At 35.7% G+C, this 23,453-nt stretch overlaps 1 protein-coding gene across 1 annotated transcript in view; it reads right to left on the bottom strand.

Moving 5' to 3' along the window:
* Positions 1–23,453, bottom strand: part of LOC124613827 (titin) — a 524,266-nt gene that overhangs the window by 254,012 nt on the left and 246,801 nt on the right. The window contains exons 84-104 of the mRNA XM_047142550.1: positions 23,220–23,377; positions 22,749–22,902; positions 21,941–22,015; positions 19,664–19,774; positions 19,336–19,456; positions 18,866–18,983; positions 17,586–17,708; positions 17,415–17,498; positions 15,953–16,023; positions 13,336–13,458; positions 12,961–12,972; positions 12,737–12,845; positions 12,453–12,555; positions 12,230–12,371; positions 11,139–11,195; positions 10,267–10,374; positions 9,233–9,369; positions 8,791–8,867; positions 8,458–8,569; positions 7,506–7,564; positions 165–310 (exon numbers count right to left, since the gene is read on the bottom strand). Of these exons, the coding sequence (XP_046998506.1) occupies positions 165–310; positions 7,506–7,564; positions 8,458–8,569; positions 8,791–8,867; positions 9,233–9,369; positions 10,267–10,374; positions 11,139–11,195; positions 12,230–12,371; positions 12,453–12,555; positions 12,737–12,845; positions 12,961–12,972; positions 13,336–13,458; positions 15,953–16,023; positions 17,415–17,498; positions 17,586–17,708; positions 18,866–18,983; positions 19,336–19,456; positions 19,664–19,774; positions 21,941–22,015; positions 22,749–22,902; positions 23,220–23,377 (2,200 nt within the window). The remainder of the gene's footprint in view (positions 1–164; positions 311–7,505; positions 7,565–8,457; positions 8,570–8,790; positions 8,868–9,232; positions 9,370–10,266; positions 10,375–11,138; positions 11,196–12,229; positions 12,372–12,452; positions 12,556–12,736; positions 12,846–12,960; positions 12,973–13,335; positions 13,459–15,952; positions 16,024–17,414; positions 17,499–17,585; positions 17,709–18,865; positions 18,984–19,335; positions 19,457–19,663; positions 19,775–21,940; positions 22,016–22,748; positions 22,903–23,219; positions 23,378–23,453) is intronic.

A 23,453-nucleotide genomic window follows, 5' to 3' on the forward strand; every position in this document is an offset into this window, starting at 1 on the left:
CTGACTTAGCACTTGCTATGTTCTATTACTAGAAACGTAAATTTCAGCTGTGTCTTTATTAATATGGACAAAACATGAAAATTAATGGTTATTTTTAAAAAAGGCCTGATGGGCAACATAACTAAATTTATTGTTTTTATATATTGGAGACTGGTGGCAAGTACCTTTGATGTCATTAAATCTCTGTTCATTGTGAAAAGAGTTGGCAGCTTCATGTTCTTCCAACAAAATATGAAAATATTGTATGTTGTGACACCAATGGAGGTTAAACATGCATGTTGCTTGTTTGCTGACAGAATATCAATACTATCTATCAGTTTTAGCAAAACAGAAATAACCTATTTCTCTGTATCATGTAATTAAAAATTAAGTCAGTGAAAATTGTATATCTGCTAAGTAAAACTTTGTCATGTATACAAAGTAAGGTAAGTTGTGGTCTTTCTTATAATTATAACAGTAATTGTGTAAATGAGATTGTTGTTTTTGACAAAATAAGGAAAAAATATTTCAGTATAGGATGGGAAATCCAGGAAAGAATAACGACACTATTACTAAAAGGATTGACTGTTGCTCACCATATAGAGGAGGCACTGAGATGAAGGCAGGCACAACAAAAAGACAGCTACACCTTTGAGCTTTTGACAAAAAAGCCTGATTCTAAAGTAGAAAAAACAAACACATATGCACAATTCACAAACATATGGCCACTGTCTCTGGCCATTGAGGCCAGACTCAGACTCAGTGGCCAGAGGCAATAGTCGTAAGTCTGTGAGTTGTACTTGTGTGCATGTGCATGTGTGTGTGTTTCTACTTTAGAAGAAAGCCTTTTTGCCAAAAGCTCAAATGTATAGCTGTCTTTCCGTTGTACCTGTCTGCAATTCAACATCTCCTCTATATTGTAAGTAGCAATCTACCATTTCCTAACATGATTGTCAGTAAAGGATGTTAGATATCCTTGCCTGAGAGGTAAATGGGAAAGTTCAATTTCAACTTCAGACCTTATTTGTCAGATTCATACAATGATTTATTCATGGGTGAAATATGCTAGTCATGCTCTAGCAGACGGCTAATTTAGGCAGTGTTAAATGGGTCCATGTCCATGTAACACTACCTAAATTAGCCCTGTGCAAGACCATGACTGGTGCCTTTTAAACACAAATAAAGCAATGTATGGGTCTTACTCCAATACAGTCTAAGCTGAGATTGTGGAAACTGAACTTACACCCATTTATTTCTCAGATTGGGATATACTAGCATGACTAAATAACAAAAGCTAGTTTTCAATTTCTCCAGTGAAATTATGTACTGATTAATGCTTGTATTGTAAAGCAAATAAGGAGAAATATAAAATCATTGACAACAAGCTGAAAAATTAAAACTACTCCCATTAAGAATAAAGAAAACTTCATTTCATTCAGTGGTATCAGAATAAATTTATGTACTAAGGAAATCTAAAACAAACATTAAATGTTTGGTCTATTTGCTGCTGAGCATTTCCTCAACCAGCCTCTCCTGGATAGCAAAGTAATTACCTTCTTCAGCTAACCTAAATCAGTATCATATTTTCTGATGACTATTTCATTTTTGAAAGAGAAACATAAAAACAAGTAAGAGATAGCCAAATGATTCAGGGTGGAGCCCTCTTACTGGAATCTGTCTGTGGGTCACTTAGAGATAGTCCTACTCAACTCCAAGAAGTCAGATCACTAGATGGTGTCAACATAGTAATGATATTTTGACAATTTGGATCCAGAGTGACACTGAAATAGTAGCTTCCATAGAATAACTCAACTCAATTCACAAGTATTACTCATTAATTCAATTAAAAAATATGACAAACACAAAAGTATAAACCAATTTAAAAAATTAAAAAACAATTCTCCCCTTGTCCACATAGAAGATCGGTCCCAGGCAACCTTGAGTCTAGGTATCCACCTCTCCATTCTAAACTTTCCACTCAAACCCTCTTTCCTTCCCAATTGAGGAAGCAACAATTTTGACAGTAGCGAAAGGTTGTCTCTACTTTTATGTTTTTATTGGTAGTACTTAGAATTTCACCCCCTTGTGATAAGTAATGGCCTTCTTGTAATTTTACTTTTTTTCAGGTTGATTTTCCTTATATGCAATTCAGACATAATTTCCATAATTAACCATGTAGTAGATTAACATTTTCATAATTTGCTGTTAGTGTATTTTTGTCTGCGGTGAGTGTTTCTGCACATTAAGGTGTAAGCTAATCCGTATCACATTTCTAATGACTCTCCTTTCATGATGGGATTTAAAAAAACACAATGTGTGAATAAATGAAGGACAAAACTTAACTACCTCTAAATGGTTCACAGTGAGCTCCATGCGTTAATATATCTAGTCACCTAAAACAATCAAACATTCCACATGAGACAAAAATAAACATTTAGCTTCACCACATGGCTTCTTTTAGTCTTCCTCATTACAACATTACTTTACACATGGGAATTTGCCCCTAAGAATATGTTTGCTCTATTTCATGCAAGTAGTCACTTGACGACAATTTACTTTCTTTTCTGTTGTTGCTATTTGCCTTCATTTCTGCTTTTGTTTACATATCCTTCTGATTTACTTATATACCTATTTACCCTTTTTGCCTCTTATTTTCTTTTTATCCTTTCTTCAATTCTCTGCTTGTTATCTTTACTACAGTTACTGTTCATCTATATCTATGGTGTACAACATCTCAGATTTTTAAAATTCTTCTCTTACTGGCCGCGTATTGTTGATCATCTTCTTGGGCTGACTCGCTGTATCAATCAACCTGCTGTCTTGTGCTTCTCCCTTCCCAGTCTCTGAATACCCCTATTTCCAAAAGACATTTTCTTTCTCCTGTCTGAAGAAGACAGCCCAGATTCCAAAAACCAGTGTTTTTATCAGGTTTTGTTCAAGAGAATAAATTTCCTATCATCTGTTTTTATTTGTTTATACATAACAAAGTGAATATACCGTACTAAATAGAGCAACTAGTAACAAGTTTAAAACATAATTGTTATTCTTTTGTAATTTGGGAAACAGATGGATTGACAGTAGGCACACTACATTTTCTTTCAACTTTGTTCTAGAATGTATATCACACTCCTATTAAGCTATTGGAAGTTGCATAATCATGAAGGTGGTGGTATAATGATGGCTCAAATTTTACATTTAGTGTGAAAAGAAGGAATCTCCAGATTTTCCAAAAGGGAATCTAGGCAAAATACAAGTTGGGCAAACTGAAATAATTGTTAACGAGGTTTGTTCAGAAAATAAGTATAAAAGTTGAATAATGTCTTTATGTTACAGGTTGCAGTCACCGCCAGGTGGGACTACTGCTGTAATCAATCCTATCAATGCTCAGTTTGAGTCAGAGCACTCTGCGTGAAGGTGGGAGTGTGCAGCAGCTTGTTGACAGTTACCCTTTTTCACCTGCCATCGGCATGGAGCTCTCTCTGATTGAGGAACAGCGCGTCAACATCAAGTTTCTTGCAAAGCTAGGCAAGAATGGCCGTGAGATTTTTGAGTGTTTGAAACAGGTTTACGGAGACAATTCTCTGAAGGAACCAACCGTGAACAAGTGGTTAAAAAGGTTCCGGGATGGCCGAGAAGAAGTGAACGATGACCCTCGCCCAGGACGCCTGTCGACATCGAATTCCAATGCAAATGTTGAATGAATTTGGGCTTGTGTTCTTAAAGACCATAGATTGACAGTCAGAATGATTGCTGATGAGCTGTCAATCCCCAAAACAATTGTTCACGAAATCCTGACACAAAACCTTGACATGAAGAAAATCGTACCGAAGCTCTTGACGCCAGAACAGAAAGCAAAGAGGGTTGAGTGCTGTGAGGATTGGTTGGAAGCAGAGGCATGAGGGGACTTTCTCAACCGAGTCATCACTGGAGTCGAGTCCTGGTTTTACGAATTCGATGTGGAGCTCAAATCTCAAAGCAAGGAATGGAAACTAGCAGGAGAACTGAGAACAAAAAAGTCGCGAAAATCAAGGTCCAATGTGAAGACAATGTTGACTGTTTTCTTTGATTCTAGGGGCATTGTTCACAAGGAATTTATCCCTCCAGAAATTTTTACGTTGAAGTTCTGACAACTCTCAGAGCTTGTGTGGCCCGAGTTCGACCGGAGTTGGCAAAAGGGGCCAGGTGGATCCTTCATCATGACAATGCGCCCGCTCACACGTCGCTCATTTTACGCGAGTTTTTGGCCCGAAGCTCAATCACCATGACAGACCACCTGCCTTACTCACTCAATTTAGCCCTGTGTGACTTCTTCATGTTCCCGAAATGCAAAATGGTGCTTCGGGGGCAGCACTTGGGAGGTGTGGAAGCCATCAAGGTGGAAACGACACGGCAACTGAACAACATCACAACTGAGGACTTTCAGCAATGTTATCAACAGTGGAAATGGTGTTGGCAGAAGTGTATTGCATCTCAGGGCGAGTACTTTGAAGGAGACCATATTGTAATACCTGAATAATTGTAAAATAAAGTTATTATTCAACTTTTATATATATTTTCCGGACAAACCTCGTATGCATGAGAGAGGAAGACTTCATGATAAGAAACATTTTCACTTTAAATATTTAAATGGCAGTTCATGGAGTTTTTAACTGTAGTACATGGCAGCAGGAACATGTGGGGAACTGGCATAGTTGTGACTCAGATCAAAGTCCGAAAAAAGAAGTAGCAAAAAAACTACTCTAACTTGGAAACAAAAGTAATGTTTGAAAATAATCTGCAAGTGAATTACAACCACAATATAACTCAGCTTGACATCCTGGATTACAGTAGCATTCAACTAATGTGAATTTCCTGGACTTCTGTTATAGCAAATAAAGGAAAATTAGAAAAATAGAGACAGATTACAAGGGGACATTCCCAGGTGACAATACACAATCTTGATGAAACTTGGTGTGTATGTAGAGGGGCCAAAATAAAGCAATATATATTTTTCGTTTTTCTTAATTTCACTTTGAAGGGGTAAAACACACACTAGAAGATAATTTGGTATATTAGATTTAGAGAGAAGAGCTTTGAAATCTAGATGTACAAAAAATGTGTTTCATACAAAAGCTGAAATGTAATTAACATCATTAAAAACTGTATAATCAACTTTTGAAATACTGTGAAATGTTGCAAAATACCCCACCACCATTAATTGATTTTGAAATATGAAACATTTGTCACAACATAAATTAAGGAAGCTTTCATGCCACATCTATCAATATGTAATAAAGCTTGTTTCTGAAATACTGTTTTAAAAGAATAAGCTGTACACAATATGCTGTCAGATTATTTTCAACATACCTAATTCAAATATCCAAATATTCATGATTATTCTAATTATTTGTTTTACTTATTTTTGTTTTATGTTTTAAACCATTATTTTATGTTTTAATTTCATTAATTTTGTTACTTTACTGTTTCACATGTGTCCTTTTTTCTACATTAACAATATGACAAGTAATATAAAATCATTACAATAATGATTATCTGTAAAGAAGTGCTTAAAACTTAATGTTGTTTATACCATGCACATAAAATGATCAAAATTTTTTCATATGATACAAATGACAAACAACACATTATAACAATTTATAAAATATTCTGGGCTATTATGTCTTGGTCGAAAAAATTTCACTTTAAAACCCGATGTTTTGTCCCCATCTGCGGAGGACATTTTCAAAGGGGATTGTAGCATTGTCAAATGTCTGAGTCACACCCTGATTTGCTACTGACCTAGGACAGTAGCAAGCCAGAATGTGCATTGGACATTCAACAAAGCTACAATCCCCCTTGAAAATGTCCTCCGCAGATGGGGACGAAATGTCAAGTATTAAAGTGAAATCCCTTCGACCATAGTGTAATAGCCCAGAATATTTTATTAATTGTGACGATTCCAGCCATGAAAGTTTACATTTTATAACACAGTATAAAACAAAATTTGGCAGGATTCTGAAATTGTGGTGGACAATCCTCCAAGTATCCACATTTGCACCACCATTATTTCACTACGTTGGAAAACCTTGTCAAAGAGAACTGAAGCTTGAGTATATTGTTTCTAAAGTGGGCACTGACACAATAATCATTCAGCAAAACTTCTCATAGATCTGAAAATTTTCTCTTCTTCCAACATCGGAAGCAGCATACATCCAACAGGTATATCTGTCCCATTGAGCTTTCGGGATCACCAGATTAACAAGATCCCATGTATGACACTTAATACAGATTTCTCACTGACTCCCCCCTCCCTCCTTAATAGTTTTAAAAGAAGCTAATGGAGAATTTGGACAGAGAATTCAAGATCTCTTTTTGAAGCCTCAAATGTTCTTCCAACAGCATCAAAATTTGGTAAACTAATGTCTGAGCATATAAAAAGATATTTGACAAAAGTTTTCTTCCCAAGTGCACGAGAAAAATTTGTACTATTGTTGCATTCTTGGGGTCAGTTTCCTTCATCAAGGTTTTCAATACACTGAAATGTGACTCGTACAATGTATTTTGTGCTTAGAGGATCGCCCGCCACAATTACAAATTTTGCTGGATTTTGTTTTATACTGTGTTGTGTACTGTGCATTTTGTGTGAAGAAATTTCGTTCATTTTATGAATATGATGCAAAAAATGGTATGTTTTAAGCATTTCTTTACAAATAATCATTATTACAGTGATTTTGTATCATAAAATCATTTCTTGTTATTTTCAATTAACAAACTACATATATGTGAAACAATAAAAAATAAATAAATAAATGAAGAAAGTTTAAGAAATTTTAAAAGAAACATGAATTTATAAAATAAAGCTATGTTTAAAATTGTAATATGTAAAACAAATAATTAGTATAATAATGAACATTTGGATATTTTCATTAGATTTGCTGAAAATACTATGACAGCACATTGTATGCAGCTTATTTTTCTGAAAAAGTATTTCAGGAACCAGCTTTATTACACATGGGTGGAAGTGATGTGGAAGCTTTTTTAATTTATGTTGTGAAAAAAAGTTTTCATTTTTCAAAATGAACAAAATGAATTAATGGTGGTGGAGTATTTTGCAACATTTTAAATTGTTAAAATGTTCATTATACAGTTTTCAGGAAAGTCAATTACATTTCAACTTTTGTATGTAAAATATATATATATATATAAAAGGCTTTAAATATGTCTGCTTGTGTCTGTATATGTGTGGATGTTTTTTGATAAATTTTTCCCACGTGGAATGTTTCCCTCTATTTATATATATATATAAAAACAAAGACGAGGTGACTTACCGAACGAAAGCGCTGGCAGGTCGATAGACACACAAACATACACACAAAATTCAAGTTTTCGCAACAAAAGATACTCTCTTTAAATCTCATATGACAAATTATGTTTTGGGGTGTGTCTTACCCCTTAAAAGTGAAGCTGGGAAAAATAAATAAAATATGTATTCCATTATTTTGACCTCTTTATATACCAGCCAAGTTTCATCAAGATCATTTATTTACACCTGAGAATGTCCTTTTTTAGTGAAGTATTATTGCAAGTATGTGAATAAAATTCTGACCTGAAATAAGGGGCATACCCAACAAATTTTTTGTAAATTGGAAGTTGTCATTAATGGATTACAGCTTCTCTCTCTCTCTCTCTCTCTTTTCTAGGAATTAACACTGCATCTAAAGTCAGGGTAATAGAATGCTGTCATTATCTGGGATGTTGAATTTCTAGAGCTCATATAGAGAGGAAAGTTGTTTCAAAAGATTATTCCAGAATCTGAAAGATCACTTTGAAACTAGCAGTTATTTCTACCCAGGGTAAGAATAGTGGCTGAGTTTTTAGTATAGCTTCATCAAGTTTTAGAATGATACAATATCTAAGGTAAAAAATATTTTTTATTCTTTAACTTCAGAGATACTGGGAAATATTTGATGTCACAAAACATCATGCTAAATGTAATTAACATTGTAGGGAATTTAAGTACTTGTAGTGACTGAAGTGTTTTAAGACGCTGGACTTGGATTTAAAAGACGGAGGTTGAAATCTCTGCCGAAACACTGTGACATAGATTTCCTGTGGTTTACTTAGTCTCTTAAGACAATTGCAGGGATGTTTCATTTGTAAAGGACACAGCCAACTTCCTCCCCAATTTGAGTTCAATGTACAGCAACATTCTTATCAATAGGACACTGAACCTTAACCTTCCTTCAAGTATGTCTACCCTATAGGCCATAAGGTGATCCTAACACAGGGTATTTTGTGTCACTGTTTCAGTGCTACTGTAAGATGAAAGAGGACACTGAATTCTGTACGCAAGAGTTTCAATGTTTCACTGGTTAAAGTGAATTTCTTTATTTTCTGTAAATATAATGTGCAACAATCTCTAATATCATGAAAAGAGGTGAACAGAACCAACAGGGGTAAACAGTGTTAAAACTTCAAATTCTGAAGTTGTTGAATAACATATTTATGATAATTTGTGGTAGAAGTCCATGAGTTGAAACCCATAACGCAGCCATTTTGAGAACATACACAGTGAATCTATTGAAAACAGCAAAAGATGCCAAAAATTTATCTGTAAGTAGTTTATGTTAAACAGGTTATAGAATTATACTTGATGTGTTACCTTAACAACACTTTGTCCAAAAATCTGAAGTGACAGATTGGACCCACGCCTTTTGTTTTATTATTGAATGCTATTTTCTGTTTTGAGATTATGTCTTTTTAGATTGTGGGGTGAACATGATCAACCATGCCACAGACTTCAGTGTTCCTCAAAAACAATTATCAAGAAACCAGATTCAAAGGAAAGTAGCCAGTCCTTCATAATATTCCATATACGCACATATGTTTGACACATTACAATCAGCTCTCTTTATTTTTGCAGCTTATATGCACAAAATATTGTTGATTTCAAAGTTGGCTTACCATATGTCAGGGATTAGTGAGGACAGTCCTGGTCTCTTCGTGCAATCCATAGTAATGTCCAGGTGTGGCTGACAGCCCTGCCACAACTTTTGACTTGTTAATGATTTGGCAACACAATAGGGACAATGTGTATATGTTGTTTTTGTACGTGAAGTAACTCATCTACATGTTTCATCACTTTATCTCTATTTGCTCTGTGTTTGATTTTTTAGGAATGGGTACAAAGGAAGTGTGTTTGTTTAAAGTTGATTTGCAACAGGAACACGAATTTTTGAAATTGTGTAATGACAATAACAATGAATGTGCTTACCGCACTGGAGAATTTTCCATTACACATAAAGGAAAGGGTGATATTACAGACCATAGGAAAACAACTGAATGTAGGAGTGTTATTAATGCTAATGGTTCACCAAACATAAAGAGATTTTTTAGAGCCAAATATAACAACTGCTAATTGTAGTGAGCTGCTAAAGAGACTACATTTTTATACCACACTGCTACACGCTAACTCAGTTTCAAAATATCAGACTGTATATCTAAACTGGCATAAAAAATATAAGACCCAGAATTTTCATCTGCTGGGACCAAAACTGAAACAGCCGTTGTTAACATTATTTTGCCTCTTATATTTGTTACTGTATTGTGTTCTTTGGAACATATTAATTATGTAACAATAATGATGGATGAAACAGTAACAAAGTGAAGTAAAACTTGTGCTGAATTGTTGTACGATATTTCAGTCTGGAAGAGAGAATTCAAGTTAAACTTTCAAATTTTGATGAAGTGTCACGCGAAAATGCTCAGATATTGACTCAGTATTTTTTTCAGTGTATAAAGAAATACACACTTTGCTGTACGGCTGATAACACTAAGAGTAATTTTGGTGGTGTGAAGCGGAAGGGGAATGAATATTTGCTCGCTCAGAAAAGTTCAAAATTATTTAGAGAGACCTATTTTAGGAATTGGTAATTCAGCCCACATTGTACACAAACAATTTCTGACTACAGGTATGTCTAGTGAAAAATAAAACTGAATAAATAAAGTTTCATGTTTCAGTAAACTAATAAGACTTTTATGCAATTTCAAAAATATGTTCTGGGTTGAGCACTAAAAAGTATGGTAATATGTCCCAGGTTGGACCCAAAGAACAAAAACAAAAAAATGTAAGCCTATTTCAGAGTTATTTAACTTTGTCTTCACACATCCTTATGACTGTGCAGTTGTATGGACTAAATGAAATGATCATATCAAATAGCTTACCCATAGAAAATATTATTCAAGCATATTTTACGTGCAATTAAATACAGAAGACATTACCAACAAGATCTACTGATGTTGAGATACATACACTTGTCTGACAAACTCAGTGCTATGAAATACGTAAGTCAAAGCAACAATACAAAAAGGAATAACGATGTCTAGATTTGTATGCCTGTCTGGCATTAACAGTCGCTGAATACAATTAAAATTCAAATTTTTTAAGTTATTACTAATTTTATTTAGGAAAATGAAGGTGTGACAGTATATGTAGGCAAAAATAAAACAATGGAAAATCCAGGATGGTATGTAATAATACGAGAGAAGGAAAGTTGCCACTCACCATATAGCGGAGATGCTGAGTCGCGATAGGCACAATAAAAAGATTCACACAATCATAGCTTTCGGCCATTAAGCCCACAGGTCTGGGTGACTTCTCCAAAATCTACCCTATTTCCTAAACCTCTCCATCCACACATATACAGACACAAGCAGACATATATTTGGTCTTTAAATATGTCTGCTTGTGTCTGTATATGTGTGGATGGATATGTGTGTGTGTGCGAGTGTATACCCGTCCTTTTTTCCCCCTAAGGTAAGTCTCTCCGCTCCCGGGATTGGAATGACTCCTTACCCTCTCCCTTAAAACCCACTTCCTTTCGTCTTTCCCTCTCCTTCCCTCTTTCCTGATGAGGCAACAGTTTGTTGCGAAAGCTTGAATTTTGTGTGTATGTATGTGTCTGTTTGTGTTTCTGTCGACCTGCCAGTGCTTTCGTATGGTAAGTCACATCATCTTTGTTTTTAAATATATTTTTCCCGCGTGGAATGTTTTCCTCTATTATATTAATTACATCATAACAGACATGTGATTCTCAACATCAATATACCTGCTGATAATGCCTTTTTTAACTTGCACAATACATATTTTATGTGTATGCCATTTGACTTGTTTGCTGTACTCCACAGTCAATTAATGGGATTGTCATATGGATGTCTGAAGATGGAGTTATATAACTCTGAAATCAATAACATATTTTACATATATACAGCAAAAATAAAGGCAGTTAATTGGAACATGTCGCAAATATTAGATATAGCTGAACACAGAAGAATTTCATTTAATAAAATAGAACAAATGAAAGCCCAGGCTGGAATAACAACAACATGAAAGGGACAGAGTGCTACTCATCACACAGAGGAGCCGCTGATTCACAGACATGCACAATAGGAAAAACTGCTATTAACATTTAAGCTTTCAGATGAAATAGTCTTTCTTCTGAAGCAGAAAACACACACACAAAATCAAACAATGTAAACTCCAGGTTGGAATATCAGCAATATTAGGAAAAGGATAGATTGCTCCTCAGGGTAAAGATGACCTGTTGAGTTGCAGACAGGCACTATGAAAAAACTGTTACACATTATAGCTTTTGACCAAAGCCTTCATCAGCAAAGACTTTGGATGAAAGCTGTAATGTGTAACAGCCTCTTGATTGTGCCTGTCTGCATCTCAACAAGTCATCTTTATAATGAGTAGCAACCTATCCATTTCCTAAAACACACACACTTTCACACAAGTATAGCTCACACATACATGGCTGCTGTCTCTGGCCATTGGGGCAACTCAGTGCTTTCTCTATGTGGTGAGTGGCAATCCGTCCTTTTCATATTGTTATTATTTATTAAAATAGATCACACAAAACTTCCATATACATATTTTTGAAGACTCTTATTATGAAAAATTCAAAGGATTGGTGGGCTAGAAACCGAGTGAGGTGGCACATTGTTTAGCACACTGGACTTGGAATTGGGAGGCGGTTGAAACCCACATCCGGCCATCCAGATTTAGGTTTTCTGTTATTTCCCTACATTGCTCCAAATGCCAGGATGGTTCCTTTGAAAAGACATGGCTGATTTCCTTCCTCATCATTGACACAGATGGTTCCTTTGAAAAGACATGGCTGATTTCCTTCCTCATCATTGACACAGTCTGAGGTTGTGCTCCGTCTCTAATGAACACGATGTCAAAACGACATTAAACCTGATCTACCTTCCTTCCTCGAGTTTTGAATGAAGAGGAACAGAAGATTGTAACTGAGAGCCTTGTATTGTGTTCTGATGGGGCTATTTCATTAGTCTTGGTTAAAACTGATTGTACAAGGGCTGCTTGAATATTATAGGTAAAGTAGTGGCTAGATTCATGAGAAGACCATATTCCTGAACAGCTCAGTCATAATATTAAATATACTCAAGCTAATATCGCTCTAAGAAACCACAATGAATATTTTGATAAAACAAAATGAAATAAAAATGTCCCACAGCTAGTTAACTTTGATACTTTGGTGAATGAAAATGACATTGGCAGAAGTAAATTAACTGTAAAGTATGGTTCCAAATATCAGCAAAAAATTATAAACCACACAAAGTTTTTGCTAACAATCCTAAATTGTTTACAAGTCAAACATTTGTACACAGCATTGACTGCAGGAACATCAAAAGGAACAAGATCCAAATGTACATTAAGTGGGCAGTTAGATGGAAGGATAAAATTAGAGACAAATTAGTTTTGGAAGATAATCCATCAGCATATTTTTTTCCTCTAAATCCATGAACTCAGTATTAAATTTATATTTCTTCCAAGTAACTAAACTCATTCTGCACAGCCACTGGATGTGGTCTTTTTAGGTTATTCAAAATAATTTACAAAGAAATCTTTTTAAAAACCTCTTTATATTGGAAATACCTCTACTTATATTAGAGATATAAGATATCTTTCAGTACCATGCCACTAAACTGAAAGAATTTACTTCAATTTAAATTCACAATCTCATTTTCTAGATACTTCCATTTAAGAGTAAACAAGCCCATTATGGCTACACTTGAGTTGCTAGTTTAAAAACATCTACTGAATACGTATATGCATTTGCACAATGTTGTTCAATAGGTTTTTTTTAGTGTATGAGACAGATTTTTTATTTCCTGGACTGAGTGAGGCAGTGCAGTGATTAAAGTATTGGATTAGTATCCAGGTTTAAGTTTTCACCGATTTCCCTAAATTACTTCGAGGAAAATGCCAGCACAATTCTGTCAAAAAGGATGTGGCTGATTTTCTTCCCTATCATTGTGCATTACAAGCCTTTCCTCATTTCCAATGACATCATTTTCACCAAGCTGTGTAGTCTTAACGTTCCTTACTTCTGTTATTCTCTGGAACAACTGTAATTTGTGTCCATCCAAATACACTACTGATGATACATCCATCTGCATCAGCTTGCAGGGCTAGTGAATTAAGGGCTGTCTATATGAATAGTCCTTTCAACTCCATCCAGCTTCCCATAATCAATTTCATATCCACCAACAACTACAGTCAGAAACCTTGGTGGAATCCAATGACATAAGGCAAGAAAGCCTGTGGATGCCTATGGTTATACCCATGTCTGTTCTACATCCGCATCTAGTTACAATATATGACATAGCTCCATTCAGCAATACTAAACAGTCCTCCAAAGTAGTACGTTCAGTCAACGATTTAACAATTGCAAATTTCAGGGAAAGCCTACAGCAGTTAAACTGGGATGAGGTGTACCGTGAACCTGATGCCAATTTAAAATATAATTTATTTCATGACATTTTTGTAAATGCATTTAAAAACTGCTTCCCCAAGAAAATAGTTAAATATACTCGTAAGAAACCTTGTAACAAACCATGGCTTACTAAGGGTATAAAAATATCTTGTAACCGGAAAAGGGAAATGTATCTGACAGCAAGAAAGAGTAGTGACCCAGAAACTATCAAAAATTATAAAAACTACTGTGTTATACTAAGAAAAGTTATTAAAAAATCCAGGAGTATGTGTATCATGTCTCGAATCAGCAACTCTGATAATAAAATTAAAACAATTTGGAATATTATTAAAAGAGAAACAGGTCAACCACGAGCAGAGGAAGACAGTATTACCATCAAATTGAATGAAAACTTTACGAACAAAAAGTCAGAAGTTGAAAATATTTTAATAATCATTTTCTAAATGTTGTGGATATAGTAGGATCCAGGTGTTCATTAGAAGATGCTAGGCTGTTAATGGAAGAGGCCATACCTATGCAATTTGATACAATTGAAATCTCACCCACTTCACCCTCTGAAATTAGGAAAATAATAAACTTGCTTAAAAGCAAAAACTCACATGGAATTGATGGCATTTCCAGCAAAATACTAAAAGCTTGTTCTCAACACAGATAAGTAAGATTCTCAGCCACCTGTGTAATAGCTCTCTGGAACAGGGCATTTTCCCTGATAGACTGAAATATGCTATTGTTATACCTTTGCATAAAAAGGGGGATAGATCTGACGTCAACAATTACCGTCCAATCTCCCTTCTAACAGCTTTATCCAAAATTTTTGAGAAAGTAATGTATTCAAGAGTAGCTTCACATATATTCATGAAGAGGCAAAGTTAGTGCTCTTTGCTGATGATACAGGTATAGTAATCACACCTGAGAAACAAGAATTAACTGAAGAAATTGTCAATACTGTCTTTCAGAAAATTACTAAGTGGTTCCTTGTAAACGGACTCTCACTGAATTTTGATAAGACACAGTACATACAGTTCCGTACAGTGAATGGTATGACGCCATTAATAAATATAGACCTTAATCAGAAGCATATAGCTAAGGTAGAATATTCCAAATTTTTAGGTATGTCCATTGATGAGAGATTAAATTGGAAGAAACACATTGATGATCTGCTGAAACGTTTGAGTTCAGCTACTTATGCAATAAGGGTCATTGCAAATTTTGGTGATAAACATCTTAGTAAATTAGCTTACTACGCCTATTTTCACTCATTGCTTTCATATGGCAGACATATTTAAAGACCAAATATATATGTCTGCTTGTGGCTGTATGTGTGGATGGATATGTGCGTGTGTGCGAGTGTATACCTGTCCTTTTTTCCCCCAAAGGTAAGTCTTTCCGCTCCCGGGATTGGAATGACTCCTTACCCTCTCCCTTAAAACCCACTTCCTTTCGCCTTCCCCTCTCCTTCCCTCTTTCCTGATGAGGCAACAGTTTGTTGCGAAAGCTTGAATTTTGTGTGTATGTTTGTGTTTGTTTGTGTGTCTATCAACCTGCCAGCGCTTTCGTTCGGTAAGTCACCTCATCTTTGTTTTTATATCTAATCTATATTCTATGCGCCACTGTTAGATGCATGGCTGAGGGTACGTCCAATTGGACCAGTTACAAGGGTTTCTTCCTGCTTTTCACATATGGAGTGCCTCTGTGTGTGCAGTAATTATCCTAATCTTATCCTCATGATCCCTATGTGAGTGATACGCACGGGATTGTAATATATTCCTAGAGTCATCATTTGAAGCCTGTTACTGAAACTTTGTTAATACACTTTCTCAGGATAATTTATATCTACCTTCAAAGGTCCTCCAGTTCAGTTCCTTCAGTATCTCTGTGGTACTCTCCTAAGGATCAAATAAACATGTGACCATTTGTGCTGCCCTTCTCTGTACATGCTCAATATCCCTTGTTAGTCCTATTTGGCATGGGTCTCACACACTTGAGCAATATTCTAGAAATGTTTGCACAAGTGATTTGTAAGCAATCTCCTTTGTAGATTGATTGCACTTGCTCAGTGCTCTGCCAATTAACTGAAGTCTAGCACCTGCTTTTTTCATGACTGAGCCTGTGATCATTCTATTTAATATCCCTAAAAAGTGTTAAACCTAAGTATTTGTATGAGATGGCTGATTCCAACTGTGACTCACTGAATTTACAGTTGTAGGATACACTTTCCCTCTCAACTGTACTGCTTTCAATCTTAGACAACTATTTGCACCTCATTTACACAACATTATCAGGATATAATAGAACTAACTCTCTCTCTCTCTCTCTCTCTCTCTCTCTCTCTCTCTGTGTGTGTGTGTGTGTGTGTGTGTGTGTGTGTGTGTGTGTGTGTGTTTTGATGTTTCCACCATTTTGAAAAAAAATTCAAATGCTTAAATGTCTAAAGGCTTTAAGAAATAACTGCGACCAGTGGCCTTTTGTGATGATTCAATTTTTACTATACCATGAATGATTTTGAAGCATCTAGTAACATCTTCAGATGGTACACATTTTTAATCATTGTGTGTGGCATTGTGGAGGTCTTGTAGCTGTGGCAAGATTTGTTACAGCTACATGACCCTCATAATACTAGAAACAATCATTAAAAGTGTGTACCATCTGAAAATGAGTCGCTACATGCTTCAAAACTGGTCATTGCATAATAAAAACTTAACTATCACAAAAGACAACTGGCTGCAGTTATTTCTGAAAAACTTTATTCATCACAGTTGCAGTGTTCCACATCCATAATGACTAAACATTTTAGGGTTATACATCTACCTACTCATCAAACAATGGAAAATCCAGGATGGAATATAACAATATTATGAAAATAATAATGGAAAATCCAGGATGGACTGTAACAATATTATGAAAAGGAAAGTCGCCATTCACCACATAGTGGAGATGCTGAGTCGCAGGTAGGCACAACAAAAAGACTGTCACAAATAAATCTTTCGGACCTTAAGGCCTTAGTCAAAAATAGATCACACACACACCACACACACACAAATGCAACTCACACACAGGTGTGTGTGTGAGTTGTGTTTGAGCATGTGTGTGTGGGGTGGGGGGGGTCTTTTTTGACGAAGGATTTACGGGCTGAAAGCTTTATTTGTGACAGTCTTTGTTGTGCCTATCTGCAACTCAGCACCTCCGCTAGCTATATGGTGAGTGGAAACTTTTCTTTTCATAATATTGTTAGGAAAAGAATAGATGCTTTTCACCAAATACACACACGCGTGCACACAAACATAACTCGCACAAACGACCATCTCCAGTCACGTGTACAAGTTGCGTTTGCATGAGTGTGTGTGTGTGTATGTGTGTGTGTGTGTGTGTGTGTGTCTGTTGTCTATTTTTGACAAGTGCCTTGTTGGCAAAAAGCTTATTGTCTAACAGTCTTTTGTTGCGCCTCTCTGTGACTAAGCATCTCCGCTATATGGTGAGTCGTAACTATCTTTTCCATAGTATCATCTACACATCAGCAGCTTCTAGTAATCTTTTGTCATATGATCATTCATATTTTAACATTAGCTATTTCACTTTCAAGAGGATATACAAACGTGGAATAAAGTCTTGGGAACCATGGTAGTACCCATTTCTGTCATCCATTCAGTTTACTTTCTGGGTTTATGAGGTGAGCTGGGAAACCTTTTATCAATGGATTGAATGACTGGGAAACATTAGGTAACATTTGATTCATAGCTGTTCACATATTATACATCATTCTCAGTGAGCTGGCTGAGTTAAATTTAGCTGATCTCTCGAAAGGAGAATGCTTATACTTAATACAGTTGACAGCTTTATTTGTAATAAAGAAAAAAGTAGTTGAGCAAAATATATTTAGCAGGAAAATAAATTGCAAACAAAAAAATAAATGGGTGTTTACAAGTTCCAAACTATCTTCAATCTTTTCTGAAAGCATTGTATGGACATATCATTCAAATTTGATAATCATTTCCATAATTCCTTTCTCACCACTCAAAAAAGGAAAAAAATTAATCTCTCAAGCAAAAAAGGAGCTGAATCTTCCAATTAAAGGACAGAACTTATGCTCTCAGTCTGAGAACAAATGCATTGCTACCTGCTGCATACCCATGCTTTTATTTTGTCACCAGCCCCTTTACTTACCATTCAATGTCCACTCATTAATAAGCATCTCATCTCCTTAAATCAGAATTAAATACATGCATCAAAAGTTTCCCCTTGGCCATAAACTTAAATAATGACACTTGATTCTATCACTGTAGATTGCTACTCTGGGAGAATGTTCCAATTTTGTAAAAGATGAATTTTTTTTCGACAGTGGTATTTCCCATAGGTACAGTACTCCATGCTGCATTATGAAGATACAGGTTCAGCTGTTATGGAAACTGAAGATGTTAAGTGCCACTGTGGACAATGGAAGGTCTTTGTTAACGCTTGGCATAACTCTGTAACTATGTGCAGCTAACTGACTTATCATGGAACTCTCATGTGACTAGAACAAGCTTGTTGGCTCTTTAGAAACTGAACAGTTTATTACAAAACTGTCACAGTTGCAGTACATATACTTTGGCGACTAGTTTCGAACCAACTGGGTCATTTTCAAGCCTGACCTACTGAGGCTGCACTGAAAGTGACTTTTCTTAACGTCAACCATCTAAAATTGGCAATAAATGCATCACCTAGTGATGGTTGATAAATGTCATGATACACACTTGTTCACTATACAAGTCAGTTTGATTCCGATGCATGTATTGCCAATTTTAGATAGTTGATATTAAGAACGCTGGCACGGTAGCTCAGCGTGTTAGGTCAGAGGGTTTTGCTATCCTCTGTAATAAAAAAACTGAGTGAACGGATCAACGAACAACCCGATCAGGTGTCATGAGATGTCTGCCCCGATCATATACAACGAACAAAATAGAACAAAATGATTAAAAAAAAAAAAAAAAAAAAAAGAACAGAGACTTTCAGTACAGAAGTACAATGCAATTAATGAAGGGTACAGCCGAGTGAGTGTGCATTTGTCTTGGCAAATGAATGTGTTCCTCTAGATCTTGTAGCTCATAAAGCAGTTCAGATAATACTGTTAAGTGGTTGTAGATCATGTGTTTTCACTTCAGAAGAATGAGGCTGACTATATCTGGTGTAACTTATGTATTCTTCGTAAAAGAAGCAGTCAAAATACAGATTGAAATCATGAATCTGTATAAAGTTTTGGAACAAACTTGAGATTGTTATAAGTCTTTTAGTGGAATATATTATTTAACTGGAGTGTCATGACCGTATAAATCCCAGCTCTGACCAACAATTCCTAATCAATTCTGAAATGATTAAAAAGCCAGTGTGAGGCTGACTTATCCATTAGCCACCTTGTAGCTCACAAATGAAGTATACGCAGCCATCCTGCAGCTCACAAATGAAGTATACCCTATCTTGCCACAAAAGAAAGAAGACTGCTTCCATTATGAAAGAGCTGTTTGTTGTCATGGCACAAAAACCAATCAACACAGTGGCAGTGAACAAGGGAGTTTTACAGGCATATCTTACACCTTGCCAGAAGGAGAAAATGGTAAAGTTCTTGTGGAGCCTCAAGAAAATGGCATTCAGATATGTTTTTGCAAGTGGGAAAAATGGGTGCAGACATTTTTGGAATCACTTGGGCTTTACTTTGAAGGCTAGTATCAACAAGCGAAAATATTTAGTAAGTAGGCTACAGAAATTTGTTTGACCAGTCTCATTGCTTTTGAGTCAGACTTCATATGAAACATTTTCTGGCAGAGCACAAGAATATGTCTGTAGTAAACACTTGCAACAATGCCACTGAGTTGATTAATCTTAATTAGACATGCCACAGTGTAAGAACATAGTTAAATATAAAAAACCAGTCACGTACTAACACACCACAGCAAAATGTTCCTTGATAATGTGAGCTTTCAAGTTTCTCTTCTATCAAGGTCATACAGTATGAGGAGGTAAAACAGTGTGGACTGAACCTGCCCAACAGGTAATAGCAAAAAATTGTAAACAAACATTCAGTCTTTATCAGCCGCTACTCCATCACAAAGTTCCTTCCAGTAAGAGAGGATTTTGGAGCATTTACTGTACTCGAACATTATGAATCACCTTGAAGAAAATGACTTATTGATACATAACCAACATGGATTCAGAAAATATCGTTATTGTGCAATGCAGCTAGCTCTTTATTCCCATGAAGTATTGAGTGCTGTCGACAAGAGATCTAAGATTGATTCCATATTCCTAGATTTCCAGAAAGTTTTGATACCATTCCTCACAAGCGACTATTAATCAAATTGCATGCATATGGAGTATCATCTAAGTTGTGTGTCTGGAATCGTGATTTCCTCTCAGAGATGTCACAGTTCGTAGTGATGGACGGTAAATCATCGAGTAGAACAGAAGTGATATCTAGCGTTTCACAAGGTAGTGTCATAGGCTCTGTGCTGTTCCTGATTTACATAAATGATCTACGTGATAATCTGAGCAGCCCCCTTAGATTGTTTGCAGATGATGCTGTAATTTACCATCTAGTAAAATCATCAGACGATCAATTCCAATTACAAAATGATCTAGAGAGAATTTCTGTATGGTGCGAAAAGTGGCAATTAGCACTAAACAAAGAAAAGTGCAAGGTCATCCACATGGGTACTAAAAGAAATCCGATAAATTTTGGGTATATGGTAAATCGTACAAATCTAAGGGCTGTCAATTTGACTAAATACATAGTAATTACAGTCATGAGCAACTTAAATTGGAAAGACCACATAGATAATATTGTGGGGAAGGCGAAACAAAGATTGCACTTTGTTGCCAGAACATTCAGAAGATGCAACAAACCCACTAAAGAGACAGCTTACACTACACTTGTCCATCCTCTGCTGGAACATTGCTGCGCGGTGTGGGATCCTAACCAGGTAGGATTGAAGGAGGACATTGAAAAAGTGCAAAGAAGGGCAGGTCATTTCTTGTTATCACGCAAAAGGGGTGAGGGTGTCAGTGATATGATACGTGAGTTTGGGTGGCAATCACTGAAACAAAGGCAGTTTTACTTTGTGTCGAGATCTATTTACGAAATTTCAATCACCAACTTTCTCTTCCAAATGCGAAAATATTTTGTTGACACTCACCTATGTAGGGAGAAATGATCATCATAATAAAATAAGTGAAATCAGAGCTCGAACAAAAATATTTAGGTGTTCCTTTTTCCCATGTGCCATTCAAGAGTGGAATAGTAGAGAAATAGTATGAAAATGGTGAATTGCAGAGTAACCATGTAGATGTAGATGTAGAACAAAGTCATTCAATCATGATGAACTATTTCCTTTTGGTCACTCTCTCTGTCACAGACAATTATGCCAGTGTTCATTACACCTTAAAATAATGTCAGCATAATAGTACTTTTAAATGTAGTGAAGGCTAGGATCCAACAACTGACAACATAAAGCCAAAAATTGCATCATGTTTAATGGCTAGGTACCATTCAATAATTACAATGAAGATTTATTAAAAGTCTTATCTACTGCTAATATCAAAGTCCTTACAAACATATCACTTGCTCATTTAGAGAAGAATAGAGGAAGATATTAGCTGTAGTTTCTGTTAAGAAATTGCTTCAACATTCAACTATAGTGATTTAGGAAATCCACAGATAAACAACTCAGAATAGCCAAACAGGGATTGAAATGGTACTCTTTTACATTAGAATAGAAATCAGGAACATCTAGAATATAGCCTCCAACTCTCTCTTTGAAACCTTAAGTCCAGAGAACAGAATTGCAGTGACGGACAACAGCAAAATTAAGAGTGTGATGTCACTACTTAAACACTGGCACTTCTGCAAGAAGATATATCAGAATCATCTGATGATGATAAAATAGTTGTATACCAAAGCCTTAGAGTTGCAATTTGAATACAAAGAAACAAATTCATCTCACCCAGTCTGTGTTTTGAATACTTTGAGTGTGGTGTTAATACAGGATAATTTGGGCATAAACTGCAATCAGTTGCATAAAATATTCCGAAATTATTTATTGTCAGGCTCATCACTAAATAGTAGATATTTAATGGAGCTTTGTTTTGTAGACCAGGCACATTTATGATGATGTCTTAAGATTCAAAGTGTTATGTAAAATGCAATGTACAGTGTTTTCTTTCCACTAACATGGAATGTGGATGTATGAATACAGTGGGTAAAATCAGATTTCTTAAAAACACAACTGTGGAAGATGAATACTGTCACATGGAATTTGACAAAATCTCGTAGATACAATAATGTCACAATGCAGCCACTGTATGTGGTCTGCAAAACAAAGTTCCTGTTAATATCCTCCAATCTATGTGGCCTAAAGCTGGCCAATGACATAAGAAATCATTCAAAAATATTGTAATATGACTCGAGGTTTACATCCAATTATTCCACAAATACAAACAGAGACAAAAGTTCTGAGATACAGAGCACTACAGTTCCACGTGCGAACGAGAATCAATGATTACCATAGTTTTTTAAAGAATACATTCCAAATTAATTTGAACTGAACTGACTTTTTGATCATTGGCATGATAATAAATGTCTTACAGAAGATGAACCCTGAAGATGCAATGTTCTGAAGCTCATAACAAACCAACAATGCTCTCAAATCACAATTGTGAAACAAATCATTTACTATTTGAAAAGGAGTGTGTGTGATTGGGGGGGGGGGGGGGGGGGGGGGAGGAGGGAGGATGGGAGAAAACATGACAAATCAAAAGCATTAAAAGACTGAAAAACATGACACAGTGAACAAACAGGATGTAAATGGCAGATATAACTTAATTCCTTTGTCTATTCCATCTAACACAATTTCTAGTTTCTGAAGTCTCAATCTATCTGCCCACAATATTGTTTGTTTGATGTGAGACAAATGACAAATAACGTCAGTAAACCATAGTTTCACAGATTTTAATCATTACTTCATGAAATTAATTGCAACACTTTGCTTATATGGAACTGCTTCACACGTTTCATCAAAGTGATGATGAAGTCTTGCTGCCTGACAAGGCAGCACCAGAAAGAAAGAGACACAGAAAAAACCAGAGGAAAAAGGAAAAAGAAGAACTGTAACCACTAGAAAAATGTACAAGTGTAAAAAAGAAAAACTGACAAAAGACTAAAAAAATTGAAAATGCATGTAGGAGACAGGCTACTAGAAGTATGAAGCATGGTATACATAAGAAGTGGAGAAGATGGGAAAGAATGGTGGTTGAGAAAGTGCTCAGAGAGGACAGATTAACATGTAGCACTATGCAGAGATTCAGCAATGACAAACAAGGTAGAGCATAGTAAGAATGAATATTCCCTCTTTCCATTTGAGAGCATGCAAAAATGATCTTTTGCATTTAAAAAAATTAGAGGTTATGGTTTGCTGTTAGAGAGTTACATACAATTAACCATGCTATTAAAATGCAAGGACCTTTGTTTGACAGACAAATGATGAAATAGAAGCAATGGCAGAAAGAAGAGATGCCTAAAGTAGGATAAAAACAACATTAAAATCTTTGAGCATCTTTTCGCATCCAAGAAACGTCTCAACTGCAAAAATCTTAAAGGTAAGAGAGTAAGCTAATACAAAAACTTAAATTTTTATACAGTAAGTTCTACATCACAATGTTACATTT

This window comes from Schistocerca americana, chromosome 4 (genome assembly GCF_021461395.2).
Source record: "Schistocerca americana isolate TAMUIC-IGC-003095 chromosome 4, iqSchAmer2.1, whole genome shotgun sequence".
NCBI lineage: Eukaryota > Metazoa > Arthropoda > Insecta > Orthoptera > Acrididae > Schistocerca > Schistocerca americana.